This window comes from Podarcis vaucheri, assembly GCF_965113315.1.
Source record: "Podarcis vaucheri genome assembly, chromosome: 4".
Taxonomy (NCBI): domain Eukaryota; kingdom Metazoa; phylum Chordata; class Lepidosauria; order Squamata; family Lacertidae; genus Podarcis; species Podarcis vaucheri.
In genome coordinates, this window is record NC_138762.1 from 1638575 (window position 1) to 1661066 (window position 22492).

General features: G+C 46.6%; 3 protein-coding genes across 4 annotated transcripts in view; all 3 read right to left on the minus strand.

Annotated features, from left to right (window-relative positions):
- Positions 1 to 22492, minus strand: part of LOC309530284 (uncharacterized protein) — a 435057-nt gene that overhangs the window by 344739 nt on the left and 67826 nt on the right. The window lies entirely within an intron of this gene.
- On the minus strand, positions 3493 to 5352 carry LOC309531541 (olfactory receptor 52P1-like; the record flags this gene model as incomplete). Its single annotated transcript, XM_082221132.1, has 2 exons — positions 3493 to 4556; positions 5324 to 5352. The coding sequence occupies 2 exons, from the start codon at positions 5350 to 5352 to the stop codon at positions 3518 to 3520; spliced, it is 1068 nt and encodes a 355-aa protein (XP_082077258.1). The 3' UTR covers positions 3493 to 3517.
- Positions 12190 to 22492, minus strand: part of LOC309530467 (uncharacterized protein) — a 45725-nt gene continuing 35422 nt past the window's right edge. Inside the window, exon 3 of one of the 2 annotated variants that reach the window (XM_082219463.1) lies at positions 12190 to 13330. In XM_082219463.1, the coding sequence (XP_082075589.1) occupies positions 12537 to 13330 (794 nt within the window). In that variant the 3' untranslated portion in view covers positions 12190 to 12536. The remainder of the gene's footprint in view (positions 13331 to 22492) is intronic. The other variant, XM_082219462.1, reaches the window with a different exon arrangement.

Below are 22492 nucleotides of genomic sequence, written 5' to 3' on the forward strand. Positions count from 1 at the left end.
CAGATGGCAGCAGATGATAACTTACTCCACTGTTGATCACCCAATGCTGTACATTGCTCTGGTTGCCATCCTTCACCGTTGCCATGGAAGCTGCCAAATGATGCAAACTTGTGTCTCCTTCGTTTCCCCTGGGACCTCTCTGTGCGTTCCCACTCCGTCCCATTCCTCTAATCTGGTTACCTGGGGCAACGACCTTGGAGGCATCCTGTTCCTTGGGGCAGTTTACGCAGCTGGTCTTTTGAGCCACAATGATAACAACGACTCGTAGCAAAAGCCCTTACAGTGTCTTCAGTCTTTACTGCCCCCCCCCCCGGAAGCAGGACAGCCTGAGCCAGCTCGCCCCTCTCTCTGCCGATGTTCCTCTTCATTGCACAGGTGCCCTGAGACAAACTGCAGCGTTAAATCTGCTGGGGGCATGGCTTCGAGGTTCAGACACAAACGGTCATAATTCTTGTCTAGTGAACTCAGAAGAATGTAAACTTTCAAATCTTCTGGAAAAGTCACGTTTAACTGCCTCAGCCGGTTATACACAGCCACCATTTTTGCCACGTGCTCCCTGATGGTGTCCCCTGGATGTAGCCTCAGCTCAAACAAACTTCTGGTGACATGGATCTTGGCCCCTGCTGTGGTTCTGTGATGGACCCTCTCAAGTGCCTGCCAAATAGCCTGGGCATTCTCCAACCCTTCAGTGTGGGGCAACTGGGAGGCATCCATGCTCAGCACTAGCAAACCCATTGCTCTCTGGTCTTTCCTCAGAGCAGCAGCAGCTGCCGCCACCGCAGGTGCCACGGCACTGTCTCCTGCCTGGACCGGAGGGGCCTGAGTGCAGTCCCAACACACACCCACACACCCACGCAACAGGACCTCACATCCCGAGCTAGTAACCCTATAAGCTCTGGGTCTCCTCACAAACACACCTCTTTAACCAGGCCTTTGGCTGATTGACATCTAATGCCCTTTTAAAATGTGGTGAGGAGGGGTGGTTTACTGTTTTTTAATGGTTTATTTAATTTCTATTTTGTGACTTTATGTTGAATGTGCCCTGAGGGTATTAGACAGGGGTCAGCAAACTTTTTCAGCAGGGGGCTGGTCCACTGTCCCTCAGACCTTGTGGGGGGCCCATCTATATATATATATTGGGGGGAGGGGGTGTGAATGAATTCCTGTGCCCCAGAAATAACCCAGAGATGCATTTTAAATAAAATGACTCATTCTACTCATGTAAAAGCGTGCTGATTCCTGGACTGTCTGCAGGCCAGATTTAGAAGGCGATTGGGCCGGATCTGACCCCCGGGCCTTAGTTTGTCTACCCATGGTATAAGGCATAGGAGGCAACTCTTAGAGGCTGAGAGGTCTTTGGCCCCCATTTGGAGTCTGTAACTCCCAGTTATTTCACATTATCAATGTGTTTCTGTGTGTTCAGCACATATGATCGCAGGCGAGACTGAATAAAAGACTTCCTAGGAAATTCCCTTTGGCTACTTCTGTATTGTTTCAAATGTGACTTCACTTACAGATTAGAACAAATCATATTTATTGCTGACAAATCATACCATCGTCAGCTCATGAATTTTAACATGAGCAGCTGCTTTCTTCCCATTTCTTAGGTGGAATTAACTGATAAGGAAAAGGAAGAAGGGAGATAGACCATTTCCCTCACCCTTTGGGGATCTGGGGGGCTTCATTTCACCCCTTAGTCCTGCTCCTGAAAGCTTGACAGATGTGGAGTATTTGCTCACACACGGCCATGACTTAAAAATCAACCTTTTTTATTTTTTTAAGAAATGGTATTGCAGTGCTAAAAAGTCTCAAGAAAGCAATTGCTGTGGTAGCTGGCATCTTAGAGAGCCCAATGCCACTCTGCCAACTGTCTCACTCCCAGCTAACTAATCTGGAAAGCTGTCCTGTCATCTCTGCAAGGACCTCAGTGTCTCTTGAATCACAATTAAGCATTTATGGGAATGGTATACTGGGACACTGAATGTGCAACCTGCCAGCCCTGTCCTGGATGTTTTGGTGTGGCAGCAAGTGTACTTTGGAACTCCTTGCCACTTGACATCAGGCAGGAGGCTTCACGGCCCACTTGGCAGCATTCAACCTTGTTACCGCTGCTGAGTTTGTGATAGCTACACATTGAGGAGAGAGGAGCCAATTTCCTACGTATATCCAAATGGATTGAGAAAGTCTGGTTTTCAGTAAATATACCGTATTTTTTGCACCATAACACTCACTTTTTTGCTCCTAGAAAGTAAGGGGAAATGTCTGTGTGTGTTATGGAGCGAATGCCTACGGGTGGCGGGGGGGGGATCTGCTGCAGTCGTGAGCAGAGGATCCATGGTTCCCCTTCCTTCCCTCCTCCGTGGCTCGCTTTGAAACAGCAAAGCAGGAGAGGAGCCACTTACACAGGTGTAAGCAGCTCCTGTCTGTTGGCTGCTTTAAACCGTGCTCTCTGTCCCTCTCTCCTCCCCACTCAGCTCGCTAAATAGCAGCAAAGCTTTTCAGCTCTCTAAGCCGGGGAGGAGGGAGAGAAGCAGAGCCTGCTTGTTTTAAAGGAGCAAAGTGGGAGAGGGGAGGAGCATTCTCCCCTTCTACCCCTCTTCTGCATTATTAGCAGCATCCTTCTCCACCCACCCCACGCATACTCCTTGTCCTTTGAGTGCTTTTCCTTCCCTCCCCACTTAAAACGTGGTTACAAAGCACGGATCCACATGGATCCTCAGGATTTTTGCATTGCGCTACCCCAAACTCACCGTCAGATCACATGTCTGTGGCCACAGCATGAACCACAAAAATCATACATCCACTGTTTCATTTACAATATTTTTTTTCTTGTTTTCCTCCTCTAAAAACTATGTGCGTGTTATGGTCAGGTGCGTGTTATAGAGCGAAAAATACGGTAATTTAGCTGACACTGCAAAAGAATGCATCTAAACCAGCCTAGCAGACTCATGGGGAAATGGACATTTTGGGGGATGTTTTGAAGCAGTAAGTTTAGTGATCATTTATTTATTTCATAAAATGTATATACCGCTTGATTGTAAACAAAGCAAAACCCTCAAGGCAGTTTACAAAAAGATACACTGAGATCATGAAAAATCGTGCTGCAGCATTCTGCACCAGTTGCAGATTCTGGATCAAGCGCAAGGGATGCCCCACATGGAGGGCACTGTGGCCATCCAGCCTTGAAGAAACGAAGGCGAGAGCTGCTGTGGCCAGGCTCTCCCAGTCCAGGAATGTGGAACCATCCACAACTGCTCAAAGGAGTTTCCAGCCACTGAGTCTGCCTGAGTCTCGGCTGGATACAGAAGCAGCCCCAAGCCCCATGAGGTTCTTATGGAGAGAACCTTTGGCTTACCTTATTTACTAATAAAAATAACTGGAAAGAGACATGAGATAAATAAAATGAAAGCAAACATTTGTGGCCCCCTCTCGTGGTTTCTGCCCAAATGTCAGTGTTGTGGGAGAGGCACCATGACTGGCAGAGGGCGGCTTGGAACCCAAGAGGGCAAGGAGGTGTCTAGTGGTTTGCAGGCCCCTTCCGCCCTTGGCCAAAAAGGCCAAGCACTCTCTGGCGGATCTGCTGGGTCTTCACCCCATAGACGAGGGGGTTCACCATGGGCGGCAGGAGGAGGTAGAGGCAGGCCAGCAGGATGTGGATGTACGGAGGCACGTGGTGCCCAATCCGGTGGGTCAGGAAGGTGAAGAGCGCGGGCACATAGGAGACCAAGATGGTGCAGGTGTGGGCCGCGCAGGTGCCCAGGGCCTTGGCGCGAGCGTCCCATGATGAGAGCTGGAAGACGGCCCGGAGGATCATGGTGTAGGAGGCAGCAATGAGCCCCAGGTCCAGCACCACCACTGAGAGGGCCACACAGATGCCATACACCCGGTTGACAGTCGTGTCACTGCAGGCCTGCTTGACCACCGCCATGTGCTCACAGTAGGTGTGCTGGATGACTGTTCGGAAGCCACCAGGCAGCCTCTTGAGGAGGAGGAGGGGGCAGGGCAGGACCAGGATCACGCCCCGGGCAGCCGCCGCCAGCCCCATCCTGGCCACTGCTGTGTTGCTAAGGATGGCCGCATAGTGGAGAGGGTGGCAGATGGCGACATAGCGGTCAAAGGCCATGGCCAGCAAGATGGCGGACTCCACGATGGAGAAGGTGTGGATGAAGTACATCTGCGTCAGGCAGGCATGGAAGCCAATCTCCCTGGCGCCCGACCACATGATGGCCAGCATCTTGGGCAAGGTGGAAGTGCTGATGACCAGGTCGTTGGCGGCCAGCATGGAGAGGAAGAGGTACATGGGCTGGTGGAGACTGGGCTCCGTCTTGATGACGAAGAGGATGGTGACGTTCCCCAGCACAGTCAGGACGTACATGAGGAAGAGGGGGGTCCCGATCCAGGTGTGGAAGGCTTCCAGACCAGGGATGCCCACCAGGATGAAGGAGAATTGGCCCAGTAAGCTGGCTGTGCTGTTGAGGGCCTCCAGCGTTGCGGAAAGGAGTCGCGAGAGAGACCCACCCTGGCGAAGCTTCTGAGACCTGGAGAAAGTCACACAGCTGGAAGAGGGAGAGAGAAGGGTGGCCCCTGGAGGAAGCGCTGGGCTCACCTGGCTCCCTCCTGCACCCTTTCAGGAGCCCAGAAAGGACTACTGCCCGGCTGCTGCTAAAACCAAGAGCCCATCTAGCCCGGCCTCCTGTTCTCACAGTGGCCGATCAGGTGCCCCAACAGGAAACCCCCAAACAGGATCCGAACACATGAGCCCTCTTCTCCCCTCCTGTGGCTTCCAGCAACTGCTTTTCAGAAGCTTGGTGCCTCTCCCTGTGGAGCCAAAGCAGAGGCCTCTCCTCCTCCTCCAGGAATTTGTCCTTGAAAGGCTCATTGGTTGGTGGACATTGCTGCCTCTTGAGGCAGGGAGTTCCGCCATTTAACTAAGAAGGACTTCCTTTTATGCCCCCTGAATCTTCCAACATTAATCTTCATTAATGTTGGGAGAGGAGAAAAATTCTCTCAATCCACCCTCTACATGCCATGCAGAAATTCATAAATATCCATCATAGGTTTCTCCGGCCAGACATTACCAGGATATCAAAGGTGAAATCGTCCAACAACTTTCGGGAATGTCCTGGTTTTTACTTTTTGAAATATGGCGGTCCTAGGGTCTCGAGCTGACATAAGACTAAAATTACTTTCTGGCCCATGAAGAACAGCCACACCAATTTTCCGCAGCTCTTAATGATCTACGATATATGTTTGTGTGTGTACAAATATACACCCACCCTATAATTCCCCCCTCTCTGGTTTTCTGTGGTCTCGGCTCCCTCACCACTGCCCAACCCCTGTGGCCAAAATCATTCTTGTTCTTCCTGGATTGAATTCTGCCTCAGGGCAGGGACCTGTCCTTTAACACTTTGCAAAAGGCCACCCATGCCAATGGCACAATGTAAAATAGCAGTAATGGTGACTTTTACAACGCTCTTTTGTGTGTGTGCATAGCGGTGTGGGGGTGTGTGTGCAGGGGGCAGCTGCCCCCCTAAATCAAGTAAATAGATAGAAAACATTTAACTAACTGACCAATTGTATCACATTTACAGATAGGTAGCTGTGTTGGTCTGCCATAGTCAAAATAAAAAATTCCTTCCAGTAGCACCTTAAAGACCAACTAAGGTAGTTCTTGGTATGAGCTTTCGTGTGCATGCACACGATATCTGAAGAAGTGTGCATGCACACGAAAGCTCATACCAAGAACTAACTTAGTTGGTCTTTAAGGTGCTACTGGAAGGAATTTTCAATTGTATCAGAGTTCTGCCCCCCACCCAACATAAAGCTTGCACCCCCCAAAAAAATAAATAAATCCTGGCTATGTCCATGGTCCTGTGCCTGTTTTATTCCAAAACACTGACATTTTGGGACTGTGCTGAGATTATTGTTCACCTTTTCCAGCCACACGTCACATCACTGCCTTGGCTCCATCACGTTCCCTTCAGACCCTTGCGATGCCGTGGCTTCCCTTGACCAGGTCACTGAAGGTTACCCTCTGCAGAAGGAGGAGGAGGAAGAGGAGGAGGAGAAGAACCCCAGAGGGTCATTTGGCCCCTGCAGTGCAGGAAACACAGCTACAGAATCCCTGACAGGTGGTCCCCCAACCTCTGCCCAAAGACCTCCAGGGATGGAGAGCTGTTGTTGATGATACAGTCATAGGACTATAGACTTTGGAGGGAACACAAAAAGGCATCTAGTCCAACTCTCTACAACGCAGGGATCACTGACAAGGAATCTACCTTGCAAATGCACAAGACTTACTGGGGAAGTGGGAGAGGAGAGCCTTGGTTGGAGGAGACGAGGAAGTGTGGGCGCAGGAGGAAAGAAAGAAGTGGGGCAAGGGAGAGATGGAGGAGAAGGTTGGAAAGAAGGGAAAGGGAAGGATGGAGAGGGAAATCAGTCTTGTGAGAAGATACCAAGGAAGGATGAGCTGGAAGGAGCAAGGAAGTGAATGGAGCTCCAAAAGGGGAAAGGGAGGGGACAGTGGAGGCAGATGGAGGAGGACTGGTGGGTGGATGGATAGATGGAAGCAAACAGGAAAGAGGGATTAGCTGCCATCCCTGCATTGCAGCGACTTGGACTAGATGATCCTTGGAGCTCCCTTCCAACTCTGATTCTATGACAGGCAGGAGGAGAAGGAGGCTGTGCTCTGGCAGCCCCAGAAATGGCTCCCCTCCAACCTGCCGTCCTGCTGCTGCTGAGTCTGGAATAAAAATCACCCTTGCCATCGTTATTGCAGCAACAAGGAATGCAAGTAGAACATGGATGTTTCCATAGGGAGGAACTCCGCTGCCCTATTTTTGGTCCTCCACCCAACCCAACCAAAATTTCATCGGCTCCCTGCAGGACCAAAATCCTCCAACGTTTTCTCTCATGAAAATAGGGATGACAAGGAATTACGGTGCTGGAGGAAACTCTTGAGAGTCCCATGGACTGCAAGAAGATCAAACCTCTCCATTCTGAAGGAAATCAGCCCTGAGTGCTCACTGGAAGGACAGATCGTGAAGTTGAGGCTCCAAGACTTTGGCCACCTCATGAGAAGAGAAGACTCCCTGGAAAGGACCCTGATGTTGGGAAAGATGGAGGGCACAAGGAGAAGGGGACGACAGAGGACGGGGTGGTGGGACAGTGTTCTCGAAGCTACTAGCATGAGTCTGACCAAACTGCGGGAGGCAGTGGAAGACAGGAGGGCCTGGCGTGCTCTGGTCCAGGGGGTCACGAAGAGGCGGACACAACTAAACAACTAAACAACAATAAAAGGAATACTGGGACATTCCAGGATCAAATCAGAATCTGGGACGGCTTCTGCAAATCCAGGAGTGTCCTTGGAAAAGAGGGTCTGCAAGAGCTGATCCAGCACACAAGCAGGTGAAAGAGAAGCCTGCAGGTTCCAGGCAAGAAGCGCAGATGTAGGAAGGCAGGAAGAAAAAGAGAGAGAAGGGGGGGTCTCCAGGGTCACTTACTGCCATTGTGGCTGGAGTGTCTGCCATGCTGGTCCTTGGCATCAGCTGCTTGGAGCTCTTGGGGTCCCCCTGGCACCCCTTATATGCTAGCCCAGATCCTCCCTAGGGTGTCTGTGCCGCTGGCGGCGCCTCCTTCTCCCTTTTGCGCGTAATTGCAGTTCAAGTGTGCAGCTTCCTCAGGGAGGGGAGCAGCCTCTGGACCCATGAGTAGGTGCTGGATCCATTCTGCGACAAAGCTGGACATTGGCAGACTCCAGAGGGACAAATGAAAGCCCTTCTCCACACAGCACAGAGCTAAACTGCCGAGCTATCTCCCCCCGGAGGCAGTGGATGGTTTCTGAAGAGGATCAGACAGGTTCATGGAGGAGGAGAATGCTGCCAGGGGCTCCCAGGCTTTGCTGGAGGCAGCCAGGCTTCTGAATACCAGATGCAGGAAACCACAAGAATCATAGAATCCTAGAGTTGGAAGAGACCACAAGGGCCATCGAGTCCAACCCCCTGCCAACCAGGAAACACCATCAGAGCACTCCTGACATATGGTTGTCAAGCCTCTGCTTAAAGACCTCCAAAGTAGGAGACTCCACCACACTCCTTGGCAGCAAATCCCACTGTCGAACAGCTCTTACTGTCAGGAAGTTCTTCCTAATGTTTAGGTGGAATCTTCTTTCTTGTAGTTTGGATCCATTGCTCCGTGTCCGCTTTTCTGGAGCAGCAGAAAACAACCTTTCTCCCTCCTCTATGTGACATCCTTTTATATAGTTGAACATGGCTATCATATCACCCCTTAACCTCCTCTTCTCCAGACTAAACATGCCCAGCTCCCTTAGCCGTTCCTCATAAGGCATCGTTTCCAGGCCTTTGACCATTTTGGTTGCCCTCCTCTGGACACGTTCCAGTTTGACAGTGTCCTTCTTGAATTGTGGTGCCCAGAACTGGACACAGTACTCCAGGTGAGGTCTGACCAGAGCAGAATACAGTGGCACTATTACTTCCCTTGATCTAGATGCTATACTCCTATTGATGCAGCCCAGAATTGCATTGGCTTTTTTAGCTGCCGCATCACACTGTTGGCTCATGTCAAGTTTGTGGTCAACCAAGACTCCTAGATCCTTTTCACATGTACTGCTCTCAAGCCAGGTGTCCCCCATCTTGTATTTGTCCCTCTCATTTTTTTTGCCCAAGTGCAATACTTTACATTTCTCCCTGTTAAAATTCATCTTGTTTGTTTTGGCCCAGTTCTCTTATCTGTCAAGGTCGTTTTGAAGTGTGATCCTGTCCTCTGGGGTGTAAGCCACCCCTCCCAGTTTGGTGTCATCTGCAAATTTGATCAGGATGCCCTTGAGTCCATCATCCAAGTCGTTATAAAGATGTTGAATAAGACCGGGCCCAAGACAGAACCCTGTGGCACCCCACTAGTCACTCTTCTCCAGGATGAAGAGGAACCATTGATGAGCACCCTTTGGGTTCAGTCAGTCAGCCAGTTACAAATCCACTGAGTGGTAGCATAGTCAAGACCGCATTTTACCAGCTTCTTTACAAGAATATCATGGGGCACCTTGTCAAATGCCTTGCTGAAATCTAGGTAGACTATATCCACTGCGTTCCCTTCATCTACCAGGGTTGTAATTCTGTCAAAAAACAAGATCAGGTTAGTCTGACATGACTTATTTTTCAGAAATCCATGCTGACTATTGGTGATCACAGCATTCCTTTCTAGGTGCTCACAGACTGTTTGCTTAATGATCTGCTCCAGAATCTTCCCTGGTATTGATGTCAGACTGACTGGGCGGTAATTATTTGGGTCCTCTCTTTTCCCCTTTTTGAAAATAGGGACAACATTTGCCCTCCTCCAGTCTGCCGGGACTTCGCCTGTTCTCCAGGAATTCTCAAAGATGACTGCCAGTGGTTCTGAGATCACATCTGCCAGTTCTTTTAATACTCTTGGATGCAGTTCACTGGCCCTGGAGACTTGAATACATCTAAACTAGCCAAATATTCTTGTACTATCTCCTTAGTTATTCTGGGCTGTGTTTCCTTTGCTGAATCATTTGCTCCAAATTCTTCAGGTCGGGCATTGTTTTCTTTATCGGAGAAGACTGAGGCAAAGAAGGCATTGAGGAGTTCAGCCCTTTCTGTGTCCCCTGTTTGCATTTCACCATCTTCTCCTCTGAGTGACCCCACTGTTTCTTTGTTCTTCCTTTTGCTATGAACATACCCATAAAAGCCTTTTTTGTTGCTTTTAACCTCTCTAGCCAGCCTGAGTTCATTCTGTGCTTTAGCTTTTCTGACTTTGTGTCTACACGTGCTGGCTATTTGTTTGAATTCCTCTTTGGTGGTTTCCCCCCTTTTCCATTTTTTGTACACATCCTTTTTTTAATCTTAACTCAGTTAAAAGTTCTTTAGATAGCCACCCTGGCTTCTTTAGGCACCTTCCATGTTTCCGTCTCATTGGTATTGCCTGACGTTGTGCTTTTACTATCTCCCTCTTAACAAACTCCCAGCCATCATGAACTCCCTTTCCTTTTAGTATTACTGTCCATGGGATCTCACCCAGCACTTCCCTAAGTTTTATGAAGTCGGCTTTCTTAAAGTCAAGAAATTGAGTCCTAGTATGCTTGGCTGCTCCTTTCCGCTGTATAGTAAACTTCAGAAGAGCATGATCACTCACGCCTAATGATCCTTCCACTTCTACCCCACTAACCAGGTCATCAACATTGCTTAGGATCAGATCTAAAATGGCTGTTCCTCTTGTTGCTTCTCCCACTTTCTGGACAATGAAGTTGTCTGCAAGACCAGTGAGGAATCTGTTTGACCTTATGCTCTTGGCTGAGTTTGACATCCAACAAATATCCGGGTAATTGAAGTCCCCCATTACTACTATCTCCCTTCCTTTTGCAGGCTTGGCCATCTGTTCCAGGAAGGCATTATCTATGTCCTCCGTTTGGATGATCATCTTCATCAATTGATAGGCTCCTACCTTCAGGAGCACTGTCTCCCTCCCCCACATTAGTCAATTTAAAGCCCTCCTAATGAGGTTTCTGAGATTTTTGGCAAAAACATTTCTCCCAACCGTTGTGAGGTGCAGCCCATCGCTTGCCAGAAGTCCATCTTCAAGAAACTGCAGTCCGTGATCTAAGAATCCAAACCGTTCCTGTTTACACCATTTGCGAAGCCAGCTGTTCACTTCCACTATTTTCCCCTCTCTCCCTGGGCCACGTCGTTCAACTGGGAGGACAGATGAGATGACAATTTGTGCATTTAATTGCTTCAATTTCCTGCCCAGAGCCTCGTAGTCTCTTTTGATCTTCTGGAGGCTATTGCTTGCAGTGTCATTGGTTCCCACATGAACCAAGAGGAAGGGGTATTTGTCAGTGGGTTTTATTATTTCTTGCAGTCGTTCAGTTACATCTTGGATCTTAGCCCCGGGGAGACAGCACACTTCCCGAGACATCTTTTCAGGCCCAAACTTTACTGTTGATGAATACGTCTCATGATAGTCCTGATCAGGTATTTGAGAAAAACCTCGTGCCACTAGTCTGGCTTTGTATCTGACTATTTTTCCATTCCGATCAGTTTTTGTCTTGTAGATCCACCTACTATCAACACACTTCATGCCTAGTTCTTCTGGAACCAATTCCCAAGTATCATTCTGCTTTAGGGAATTCAACTGGGCTTTCATGGCATCCAGCCAAGGTTCAGCATCCTTTGCGGACAGATTTTGAACCTCTTTGTAGTTGGCTGGTTCAAGAACCGCACCAGAGTTGCTAGTAACAGCAGCTTTAGCAAACTCTTTGGCGAACTGTGTAGGTGGTATGGCCTTTGTAGTTCTTTTAGATCTACGCAAAACTCTCTGATCCTCTGGGTCTGGTGTCTCCTCTTCCTTGGGAGAATGATGGCCTAAAGTAAATGAAGGTGCTGTGTCTGAATCATTGTCAGACTCATCTGAGGTTTTTGGGCTTTTTGGGCTGAGTCATCATCAGAATCTACTGTATTTTTTGCACCATAACACTCACTTTTTCCCTCCTAAAAAGTAAGGGGAACTGTCTGTCCGTGTTATGGAGGGAATGCCTACGGGTGGCATGCCTACGGATTTTCCTCCTCTAAAAACTACTTGCGTGTTATGGTCGGGTGCGTGTTATAGAGCAAAAAATACGGTATGTTGGCATCAGCATTATCATCAGCAACAACAGAATCTTGCCTCTTAACTGCTTTTGCACCATCATCATCTGAAATGGGATGACATTGAAAAATGCCAACTGTTCCATTTTGATTACAATCTATGCTTCTGGTCAACCTAATCGCTTTTGTGTCAGTGATTAACACACGATAGGAACCCTTTTCATATCCCAGAAAAATACCATGTTCACCACGTTTGCTCAATTTGTTGTCCTGCAAAGTGTGCACCCATACCTCTGAACCAAAAATTTTGAAATGTTTTACGTATGGCTTCCTTTTGTAAAGCATTTCATATGGGGTGCAATCAATAGCGGACTGATATCTACGATTGTACACATAAGAGAAACAGGAAAGAGCCTCGGCCCAAAAGGGATTGGGCAGGCCCGAATCTTGCAACAGAGTTCTTATACTTTGTTGCAAGGTTTGGATCACTCGTTCACACAAACCATTTTGCCAAGGAGATCTGGGCGTGGCATGATAATAAATAAGGATATTGACAAGCTGGAACATGTGCAAAGAAAGGTGATTTATTTATTTATTTAATTTGTATACCATTCGACCCAGTGGTACCAACTGGAATAAAATATCGGGGGGGGGGGGGCATGTAAGGCCCGCCTTGCACAATCAATGACATGATGCATGTGCGCCATTGGAATGTCAATGTGTACCAACTGAGGGGTGACCCCCTCAAATATTTTAATGGGGGGGCAAAGACCCCTAGGCCTCTAAGAGAAGGCTCCTATTCTCTACACCCACAGGTCTCAGGACAGTTACAACATAAAAGTACAATATAAAAACAGAAAATAAACATCTGTAACCCCCCTCCCTGCCACATTTTTAAAGGGCATTAGATGTCAATCAGCCAAAGGCCTGGTTGAAAGGGTGCCTGGCTCCGAAAGCTGTATAATGAAGGGTCTTTCTGACGTTTGAATGAATTCTTTGATGGTAAGTGAGACTGTGGCTGTGACTAAAGCTCTTTCCACATTCCACACACTGATAGCGTTTCTCCCCTGTATGAATTCTTCGATGGGAAGTGAGAGAGGAGCTATAAATGAAGCTCTTTCCACATTCCGCACACTGATAGGGTTTCTCCCCTATATGAATTCTTTGATGGGAAGTGAGACTGTGGCTGTGACCGAAGCTCTTTCCACATTCCACAGACTGATAGGGTTTCTCCCCTGTATGAATTCTCTGATGGGAAGTGAGTTCAGTGCTCCTACTGAAGCTCTTTCCACATTCCATGCACTGATAGGGTTTCTCCCCTATATGAATTCTTTGATGGGAAGAAAGATGGGAGCCCTGACAGAAGCTCTTTCCACATTCCACACACTGATAGGGTTTCTCCCCTGTATGAATTCTCTGATGGGAAGTGAGACTTTGGCTGTGACTGAAGCTCTTTCCACATTCCACACACTGATAGGGTTTCTCCCCTGTATGAATTCTTTGATGGGAAGTGAGAGAGGAGCTCTGACTGAAGATTTTTCCACATTCCATGCACTGATAGAGTTTCTTTCCAAGGATATTTTGTTGATGGGAAGTGGAATGGGAACTCTGACTGCAGCTTTCTCCACACTCCAAATTTTTATGTGGCCTCTCCTTTCTGGGAATATTGTCGTGGTCACCTTCATTCTCGATTTCTGATTCATCACAATCTGCAATGGAGACAAAAAGGGATTAGAGCCTCAGGAACAAATGGGGAAGAACGGAAAGGAGTTGGGTGTGTGTTCATTACATGTTTTGTTTGTCATTAACAAACATATTTATTATGAGATTCTGTTCAGTTCCTGAATGTTGCTTTGTTTGATATACAGTAGTGGTCAAAATTGTGGAAGATTTTTGTAAAAAATGTATTTCAGAGGTTTGATTGCTCATAACACCACTTCTTTTGGAGTAATATCATACAATTATATAGCAACGCAAAGATAATTTAATCAAGAATGCAATTCAACAAAGTTTGTTCAATTACCCATATTCTATCTAAAGCTATAGCCAAATAACCAGAAAAAGGAAGCACAACTTGCTTAGGTTGACTTTGTCAGTGTCTTGTGTGATTGCTATCAAGTTGGTTGGGGGTTTTTTTTTTTTGTTCTTGTAAAACATAATAAAATTATAGAAATGGCACAAAGAGTTGACTGGTCACCAAGAAAGTGATGTAAAATTGTACTGTTAAGTGAACAAGGCTACAGTTATGAAGAAATTGATGAAAGAGTAGGAAAAACTTAACCAAAGCTGGCATTTCTATATTTTTGAGGAGGTATAAGGAAACTCAGTCACTACAAAATCAGACTGGTAAAGGCAGGGAAAGGTGCACAAAGGCAAGTGACGATGGACGAGTGGAGAGACTGTCCCTACATGACAGAAGAAAATCATCTGGGTGTCTACAAGATGACATGGCACAATGTAATGTGAGGTTGAGTGCAAGGACTGGTCTAAATCTAAATGCTAGAATTCAAAGGAAAAAGACATTAACATCTCTCAAGCAAAGGTTGAAAAGATTAAACCCATGTTAACTGGACAGCGGAACAATGGAACAGTGTTATTTGGAGTGATGAGACCCAAATCTCCTTGCTTGGTAGTGATGGTATGACATACGCGAGGTGAAAAATCAGAGATTTATATCCTACTTGCATTACACCAACCATGAAACACCCAGATACAGTGGAACCTCGACTTACGCATGGGTCTACTTACGTGCGATTCCAGTTTTGACCTTCAGTAGGCGCTTTGACTTATGAACTTTCCTCTATATACAGCGGTCTTGCCAGCAGCCGGGAGCTCGCCCGGCTGGCTGTGGGGCAGCGCTGAGGCCTCTGATGCCGGGGAGAGGGCCCCCATCCCACCCCCGAAGCTGTGGAAAAGGTGTCGCCTGCCTGCAAGAGACACAGCAGGGAGCACTGCAGCCCCAAACCCCACCGAAGAACCAACCTGAGGAAGTCTAGAGAAGAACCTGGCCTGGCAAGAAAAAAGCATGACCCTGGCCAAAGTGAATTAGCTCTTCACTGACCCTTGCCCGCCCCTAGCTTGTAGCCAGGTAAGCCCACCCATCCACAGTGCACGTAAGAAAAAAAACGTTAATTTTTTTCATCTACAATACTGTCTTATTTATTTTATAGTACAGTACATTGATTATTGCCTTCATTTTATCGATCTATGGTCTTGTTAGAGAGTAAAATCCATGTTAAATTGCTGTTTTGGGGGTGTTTTTCATTGTCTGGAATGGATCAATTCACTTTTCCATTACTTTCTATGGAAAAGGGTGCCTCTACTTATGTATGTTTCTAGTTATGACCGGACCTCCAGAATGGATTATGGTTGTAAGTAGAGCTTCCACTGTAGTGTGATGATCTGGGGTTGTATAGCAGCAAAAGGTGTGGGCAGAATTTGCATCATTAATGGGAATGTAAATACTTTAGCCCAAACTGAAGCGTTCCACAAGTGATCTTTTCCCAGATACTGAAGCATTTAGATATCTTTATATCTTTATTTATTTATTTTCTATTTCAACAGGATTCAGCTCCATGTCATGTTGCTGCTGTGTGCAAAAGGTGCTAATCCTATTCCACTGCCGGAATGTCCTGGGAATAGCCCAAACATTAATCCAATCAGAAATCTATGGAGCCGACTAAAGAAACTTGTTAGTCAGAAGCAAACCAGCAACAAAGCACAATTAATAGAGGCAATAATTCAGTCTTGGTTTCACATTACAGTGGTACCTCAGGTTACAGACGCTTCAGGTTACAGACTCCGCTAACCCAGAAATATTACCTCGGGTTAAGAACTCTGCTTCAGGATGAGAACAGAAATCGTGCTCTGGCGGCATGGCAGCAGCAGGAGGCCCCATTAGCTAAAGTGGTGCTTCAGGATAAGAACAGTTTCAGCTTAAGAACGGACCTCCGAAACGAATTAGATACGTAGCCAGAGGTACCACATTACAGCTGCAGAACTAAAAACTTGGTTCACTTCATGGGAAGGTGTTGTAAGTGTTGGGAAAAAGCACCAATGCAAAAGCCAGCTGCAAGTGGCTGGAATGCAAAACAGGATGTTGTTGTCTCGAACTGTACTGTTGGAGAAAGGGGGCAGTCCATTCTCTGTACTGAGCACCGGATGTTAGCTCAGAGTGTCATCTGACCTGTGCTGGAAGTACAGGGGCGGAGTTGTGACTCTTCTGCTGGAGTCTGAAGGGTACAGACACGTTTTCTATGTACTGCTGAACGACAGGAATAAAACATGTAAATAGGACTCCTGTCTGTCTCATTTCCCCTCCCTGGGGAGAATGCAGGGAGGGAGAGAAGCAGAGAGAAGCAGAGGGTGTGTTCTCCTCACGTCTAATGAGGAGAATCGCCGGTTTACAACCTAGCCTGCTGGGAGACGCAGATGGAATGTAAACAAGTATCTCACTCAGTTTGCCCGTGGGAGGCCAGTTACCTCTGACTGTGAGCTGAGATACTGACATATGGCAGCATTCGGATGGTTTCGATCCATCGAACATCTCCATGAGAGGCTGGTGGATTGTCCTCCACTGCTCCAAGGGAGAAGATAAACATCTGAGAGCAGCCAGAAGCTGAACAGACGGCTGGACCCAGAGGAAAGTGTTTTCCAAGCAACGGAGCTCAAGGTATGCTGCATTTCGGGCTAAAAGTGTGAACGCAGAATGATTTATTCTCTGGTTCACGGGAGCTGCGTTTGAAAAAAACAACAGCTCCGGAAGGAGAGGCCTGCAGCTCACAGGCTCAGCCTGCATTCCACAAATTCTTGTGGTTAAGATAAGCTTTCCTGTATGCACAGTTGCTAAGCGACGCCCGTCAGAGACTTGGAAATTTACTGGCTGCGCAGATGGCTCTGAAAGAGTGCCTGGGAAGCGAAAGATTGTTTTGACTATGTTTTCCATGCTGTGCAAGGTCTGAGAAACAGCTTGCAGTTTGCCTGGAAAGGCAGTAAACAATCCAGCAAAGGCTATTGGAGTTTTAGCAAGGCTGGAAAGTGAGAGAGAGGCTTGGCTTCAAGATGGATGCCAAGAAGGGGGGAGGTCTGCCTTGTCCACCTCTCCTAAATAATGACAATTATTCATCTTGGTCTGTAAAGATGAAGGCCCTGCTGCAGAATCAGGGGCTTTTTGATGTAATTAAAAACCCCATCCCTGCAGCACCAACCAGAGGTTGGGAATCACAGAACATGAGGGCCAGAACTGCTATAATTCTGTGTGTCTCAGATTCCCGATTGGTGCATATTCAGCATTTAGTACATGCGAAAGAGGTTTGGGATACGCTTCGTACAACACATCAGAGAGATGCTGGTTCTTCAGCATTGCTGTATTTTGAGAAATTGACCAATCTGAGACTAGCGCCTGATGGAGATGTCCAAGCGCACCTGACAGAGATGAAGTTTCTGCGTCAACTGTCGAGAACCAGCTCGACATCAGTAAGAAAATCAGTCTCACACCAAGATGACTTGAAGAAAAAGCTTTGGCTTTTGCCGTGCAATGTTTATTGTGCGCAGTGAAAATAATTCATCCTTTCTCCTCCAGCACAGCGCTTGTTGTGCCCTGTACTCAACAAAGTAACAATCAAAAGGAATGCAACCTTGCCTTTGCCCACAGAACAAAGAGAGTGTTATGCTACGTGAGCCAATCATTTAGTCTAGCATGAGGTGTTCACGCGCTCATCATGCTCTTAACAATATCTCGTGCTGTAAAATCACTCTGCAATAATAAGAACTCTGCTCATGCTCTCATGTACAAGCAATCATTTTCCCACATGCCCTCTTTTCTTGTTTATATTATAAGAGGGACCCTTAATCAGAATCGCATTCCCATTACCTAAGCGTTTATATTTTGCAACATAAATTCCCCTTGTAAATAAAACCAACAATACATGCATTTACAATCAATAATATTTTTCTTAACCATACTCCATTAGGTAACCAAGAAAATAACCAGTCCCATGGATCAAAACCTTCAGGTGGATTCAAAGGATTATGGGTTATCATTTGTTCCATATAATCAATAGTAGCGGAAATATTGGTTGATTAATCAGTTATATACATACAACAATGAGAATGAATTAAGACATAAATTCCACCTTTAGAGGCAAAGATTACATTTAAAGCATAAAAAGTTTATAAAGCAACTTCTCTTATTTCTGACATTTTTTTTTTTGTTAATTATTTTTAAAACAAAGATGATAGAATTAAACAAAACTTCAGTCCAATTTGCCACAGAATAACCATAAATCAGATTGAAGCAAACATGTAGATTTACTGCTTTTTCTCATAAAAATCTCTACACGCAGCCTATTGGTCATAAGTCATGTAGGTTGTGACATTATTAACTGAGACCTTTGGCCTACCACTCATAGTTGTAACCTTAAGAAAACAAGAAGATCCATTAACATACTCATAGGTCCAATTACAATATGGATAATGACCTAAAAATTTACTTCTATTATGATTGAAACGAAAACAAAGAGACGCTATTTCAAGAAGCGATAAAGACACAGGAGGTGAACATGTACGATTGTCCTTCATATTATTGCTAATCTTATATGAAGCATTTACAGGAATACTAGAATACCACCACCAAAAAAAAAAAAAAAGGTTCAAAGCTTTTTAAAATCATTTTTCTCAGCAGCTAAAAGGCACTAGCCAAGCATATTCCGCTTGCTGTAACTAAAAAGATTGCAACAAGGTCGAGAACAGAGCCCATTGTCTTCGCAGGCCTTGCTAAAGAACCATATTGCAACTTGCTTTCTGTCCGGGAACCATGCCAAAGCACAATAATGAAACAACTGGAACACACTAAAATCCCCTCACCCCCTCCCCTGCCAAGAGTCCACAATAGTTCCAAGACAGCCCTCTGTACATGCTCAGGGGAAGACATCATAGGGCAGGACTCCTGAGGGAGGAGAAACAAAAATATCTGGGGGGTAAAATCCAAGTGATGCCGGTCCGGCGAGGGCATCCCACAAAGAACAAAAATCAGAAAAGGCCTGAGAAATATACGCAGGGCCATTGTCAGTTTTTAAGGTATGGGGTTTTCCCATAACAGCAAAACAGCGCATCAAATGTTGAATAACATGTCGAGTGGTCTCTCCTTTAAGAGGAGTGGCCCAGATAAAGCCAGAGGCAGTGTCCACAGTGAGATGTACCTTAGAAAATGAAGCCAAAGAAGGTGTGTGGGTGACATCCATTTGCCAAATTGTCAGGGGATGCAGGCCTCTAGGGTTGACTGCATCAAAAGGAATGACTGTGGGAGATTTAGCGCATACCGCACACTGTGACACAATGTCTCGAGCTTGAGAAATGGGCAACGAAAAAGATTTCACCAGAACTTTAGCATTTTGATGAAATACAGAATGACTTTCAAATGGGTCTGAAAACAATGAAAAAATACCATTCTTCAAAGCATGGTCTGCCCGGGCATTACCTTCTGCCAAATACCCAGGGTGGCCAGTGTGAGATCTGAGATGGGCTACATAAAACTGACAAGTTCTAGCTTGTACCAAGTTCTGCAAAGTGGAAAACAATGTAAACAGATTTTGATCAATAGCAGGAGTGATATAAGACAATGGTAAGACATTCAAAAGATTATATACATACTGAGAATCCACAATGAGATTGAAAGGGATATTAGCAAACTGTTGAAATGCCAAAATTACAGCTGCCAGTTCAGCACGTTGTGCTGAGGACTGCTCAGTAGTATACAAACTTTTCCATTCCCCCTCCTCTTCCCACACCACCACCCCTCTGGATTTGGTACCATCAGTAAACACAGTAAGGGCGGAGGGTAAGGGTAGAAGGGACAAAGCAGTTCGCAAGACATAACGTAGCCCTGTAAGGAAAGACAAACGAGGGTCTCTAGGAGGATTGTGAATGATATTTCCCAAGAAATCAGCAAAAGCTATTTGAGTAGAAACTGCTGTCATCATCAGATGCTGAAATTCTTCCTGGGAGAAGGGCAGGTACACTGACTGTAAGTCCATTCCAGAGAGGGCAAGGGCTCGATGTCGGCCCTTAGCAACAAGGTCCATGACGCTGTTGGGTGTAGCATACACGTTCCGCGGAGGAGTATGAGACAGGTGAAGCCACTCCACAATAGACACAGTCCCAGGCTTCTGGCCTGTGGTGTACAATATAGCTGTTGGAAGGAGCGGGGTGGCAAATACTGCAAGTGATAATTGTGCCATGGAAAGAGAAGGAATCCTGTCCACCATACATCTGCGGAGATGGTTGTTCACAGTGGTTAGAGCCTCTTCCATTGCAGAGGTGACTGTGATCTTGTCTGCTGGATCCTTATGTCCTTTAAGGGCAGAAAATAGTGGAGACAAAGTGGAGGTGGGCAGGTCCAAATAACTCTTTATCCAATTCAGCTGTCCAAGAATTTGTTGTAAATCCACCAGTTTAAGATGATCAGGGAACTGTAGTTGAGGCGTAACTGGAATGGCTGCAGATGCTGTCAGCTTGTGTCCCAGGTACGTAATGGGTAAAATCCTCTGGATTTTTCTTTAGCCACTGTCAATCCAACAGGTTTTATCCTTTGCAGGAATTTGGGACACGGTGGAGGACAAAGCCGTGGCTAAAAAATGAGCTTTGTGCGTCTCAGTGACCACTGACTGGTAGGCTTTAAGGATATCAGCAATGGCTATATTTGATGTTGTCATCAAAGGGCGCAGTGCTTGCTTACAGTCCTCATTTACATTAGCGAACGCAAGCTGGCGTACAATCAGTTCTTGTGCTGCCAGGTCCTGAACTAGCCGCTTGAAGGTATTGTACAAGCGATCAACAAAATGTCCATAGGACTTTGCAGGGCCCTGTCTGACGCTCCTCCATTGGCCATTGCGCTCAGTCTTGTCATCAGGGACAGAGGCCAAAGCCTCCTGAGCGGCAGCGGTGGTGGCTGCCCAGTACATAGGATCAAGGACCAACTGTTGGGCAATAGGAAGAAAATTGCCTCCTCCTGTCAGCCCATCGAGAACATCGGTTTGGGTCAGCATGACGGGGGCTGGGGGTGCAGGAGCAATCACAGGAAAGAGATTTGGAGTATCAGAGTCAAAAGGCAGCAACGGAGCAGCGGCACGGAGAGATTTTTGAAGAGGAATGGTAGGAGCGGTGCCAGATGCCTTGGGCGGAGGAGGTGGAAGAGCAGGGGGTGCTGAATGCGAAGAATGCAGAGGAGGGACGACAGGAGCCGAAGGAGAAAAAATGTCTGCCTGTTTAGGAGGCTGATAAGACGGTGCTTCTAAAGGCAGCATGAGGACTGGGAGGGGGGGCAAAGGAGCTGAAGCAGCGGCCAGGAGGAGATTTGTAGGAGTTAAGCTTGAGATAGCCTTATAAACCTTACAGCAGGCATGCAAAACGTTGACATCACTCTGAGGATGGTTTTGGAAAAATTGTCCTATTTTTTCCCAGTCTTTTAAATGATAATTCCCATTCTGAGGAAACCAGGGACAGTGGGTATCCAAGGCTTCTATAAGGGACTTCAGATCAGCATCTGAGACGAGAAGGCTGTTGCTGGCCAAGAGAAATTTAAGGTCTTCAAAAAACTTTTTCTGTGGTGGAGAGAGAGACTGCCCCATAATGGCAAAAGTAAGGGAGCACTCACCGGGATCCTAAAAAAGGATGAGGGACGCGTCTGAAACCCTTGCCGGGCGAGGTGAGCGCTGATAAGTCCGTAACGTCGCGAAGTCCAGAATCAAACACACGGGGTACCAAGGGAGCACTCACCGGGATCCATAGCGGATGAAAGACGCGTGGTGAGCGCTGAACGATGAGGAACAACGTGGAGTCCAAAGGTAGTCACACGGGGCACCAACTGTCGAGAACCAGCTCGACATCAGTAAGAAAATCAGTCTCACACCAAGATGACTTGAAGAAAAAGCTTTGGCTTTTGCCGTGCAATGTTTATTGTGCACAGTGAAAATAATTCATCCTTTCTCCTCCAGCACAGCGCTTGTTGTGCCCTGTACTCAACAAAGTAACAATCAAAAGGAATGCAACCTTGCCTTTGCCCACAGAACAGAGTGTTATGCTACGTGAGCCAATCATTTAGTCTAGCATGAGGTGTTCACGCGCTCATCATGCTCTTAACAATATCTCGTGCTGTAAAATCACTCTGCAATAATAAGAACTCTGCTCATGCTCTCATGTACAAGCAATCATTTTCCCACAGTCAACAGATGGTGGAACGCAATTTCCATCTACAGGAGGAAGTGTTTTGCTTCATGATGATAAACAGCCTTAGTATGACTTACAAGGTTGTTGCCAGTCAGCTTGGTTCCCTACCGGCTCAGCAGCTGACCGCGGAAAGGGTGTGTGCTGTCGTCCTTAATGAACACGACAGACTTGCTGCACTGGAAGTGAAGGACAGGGGGAGGGAAGAACAGAGTTCAAATCTCCCTGCTGCTGGTGCTACTGAGGAGCATGCTGTAGCGTTGAGTGCTGTCCGATGCCACAATTGTGGACAGACTGGGCATCTACAGCGAAACTGAGTCTGTGAGTCAGGTCAAGGGGGGGGGAAAGAGAGAACACACGGGTGAACTGACTATTTATACAAACTAACTCACATTCCTGGATGCTTAATGACTTCCAGCTGCTCAGTGATTAGAGCGACTTGTTACCTCTTAACCCTTTAGTGCCAACAAAATTATATCCCAATGGAAGGATAATTTAATGAAGAATGTAATGCAAGAAATTTTATGAGGGAGTATTTATTAGAACAGCAGTCATAAAGAAAAAAAATTGAAACCTTTGGTAACCATTGGTAACCTTTAGCGTTAATTACTGCCTTACTGTCAGTATCTCAGCTCACAGTCAGAGGTAAC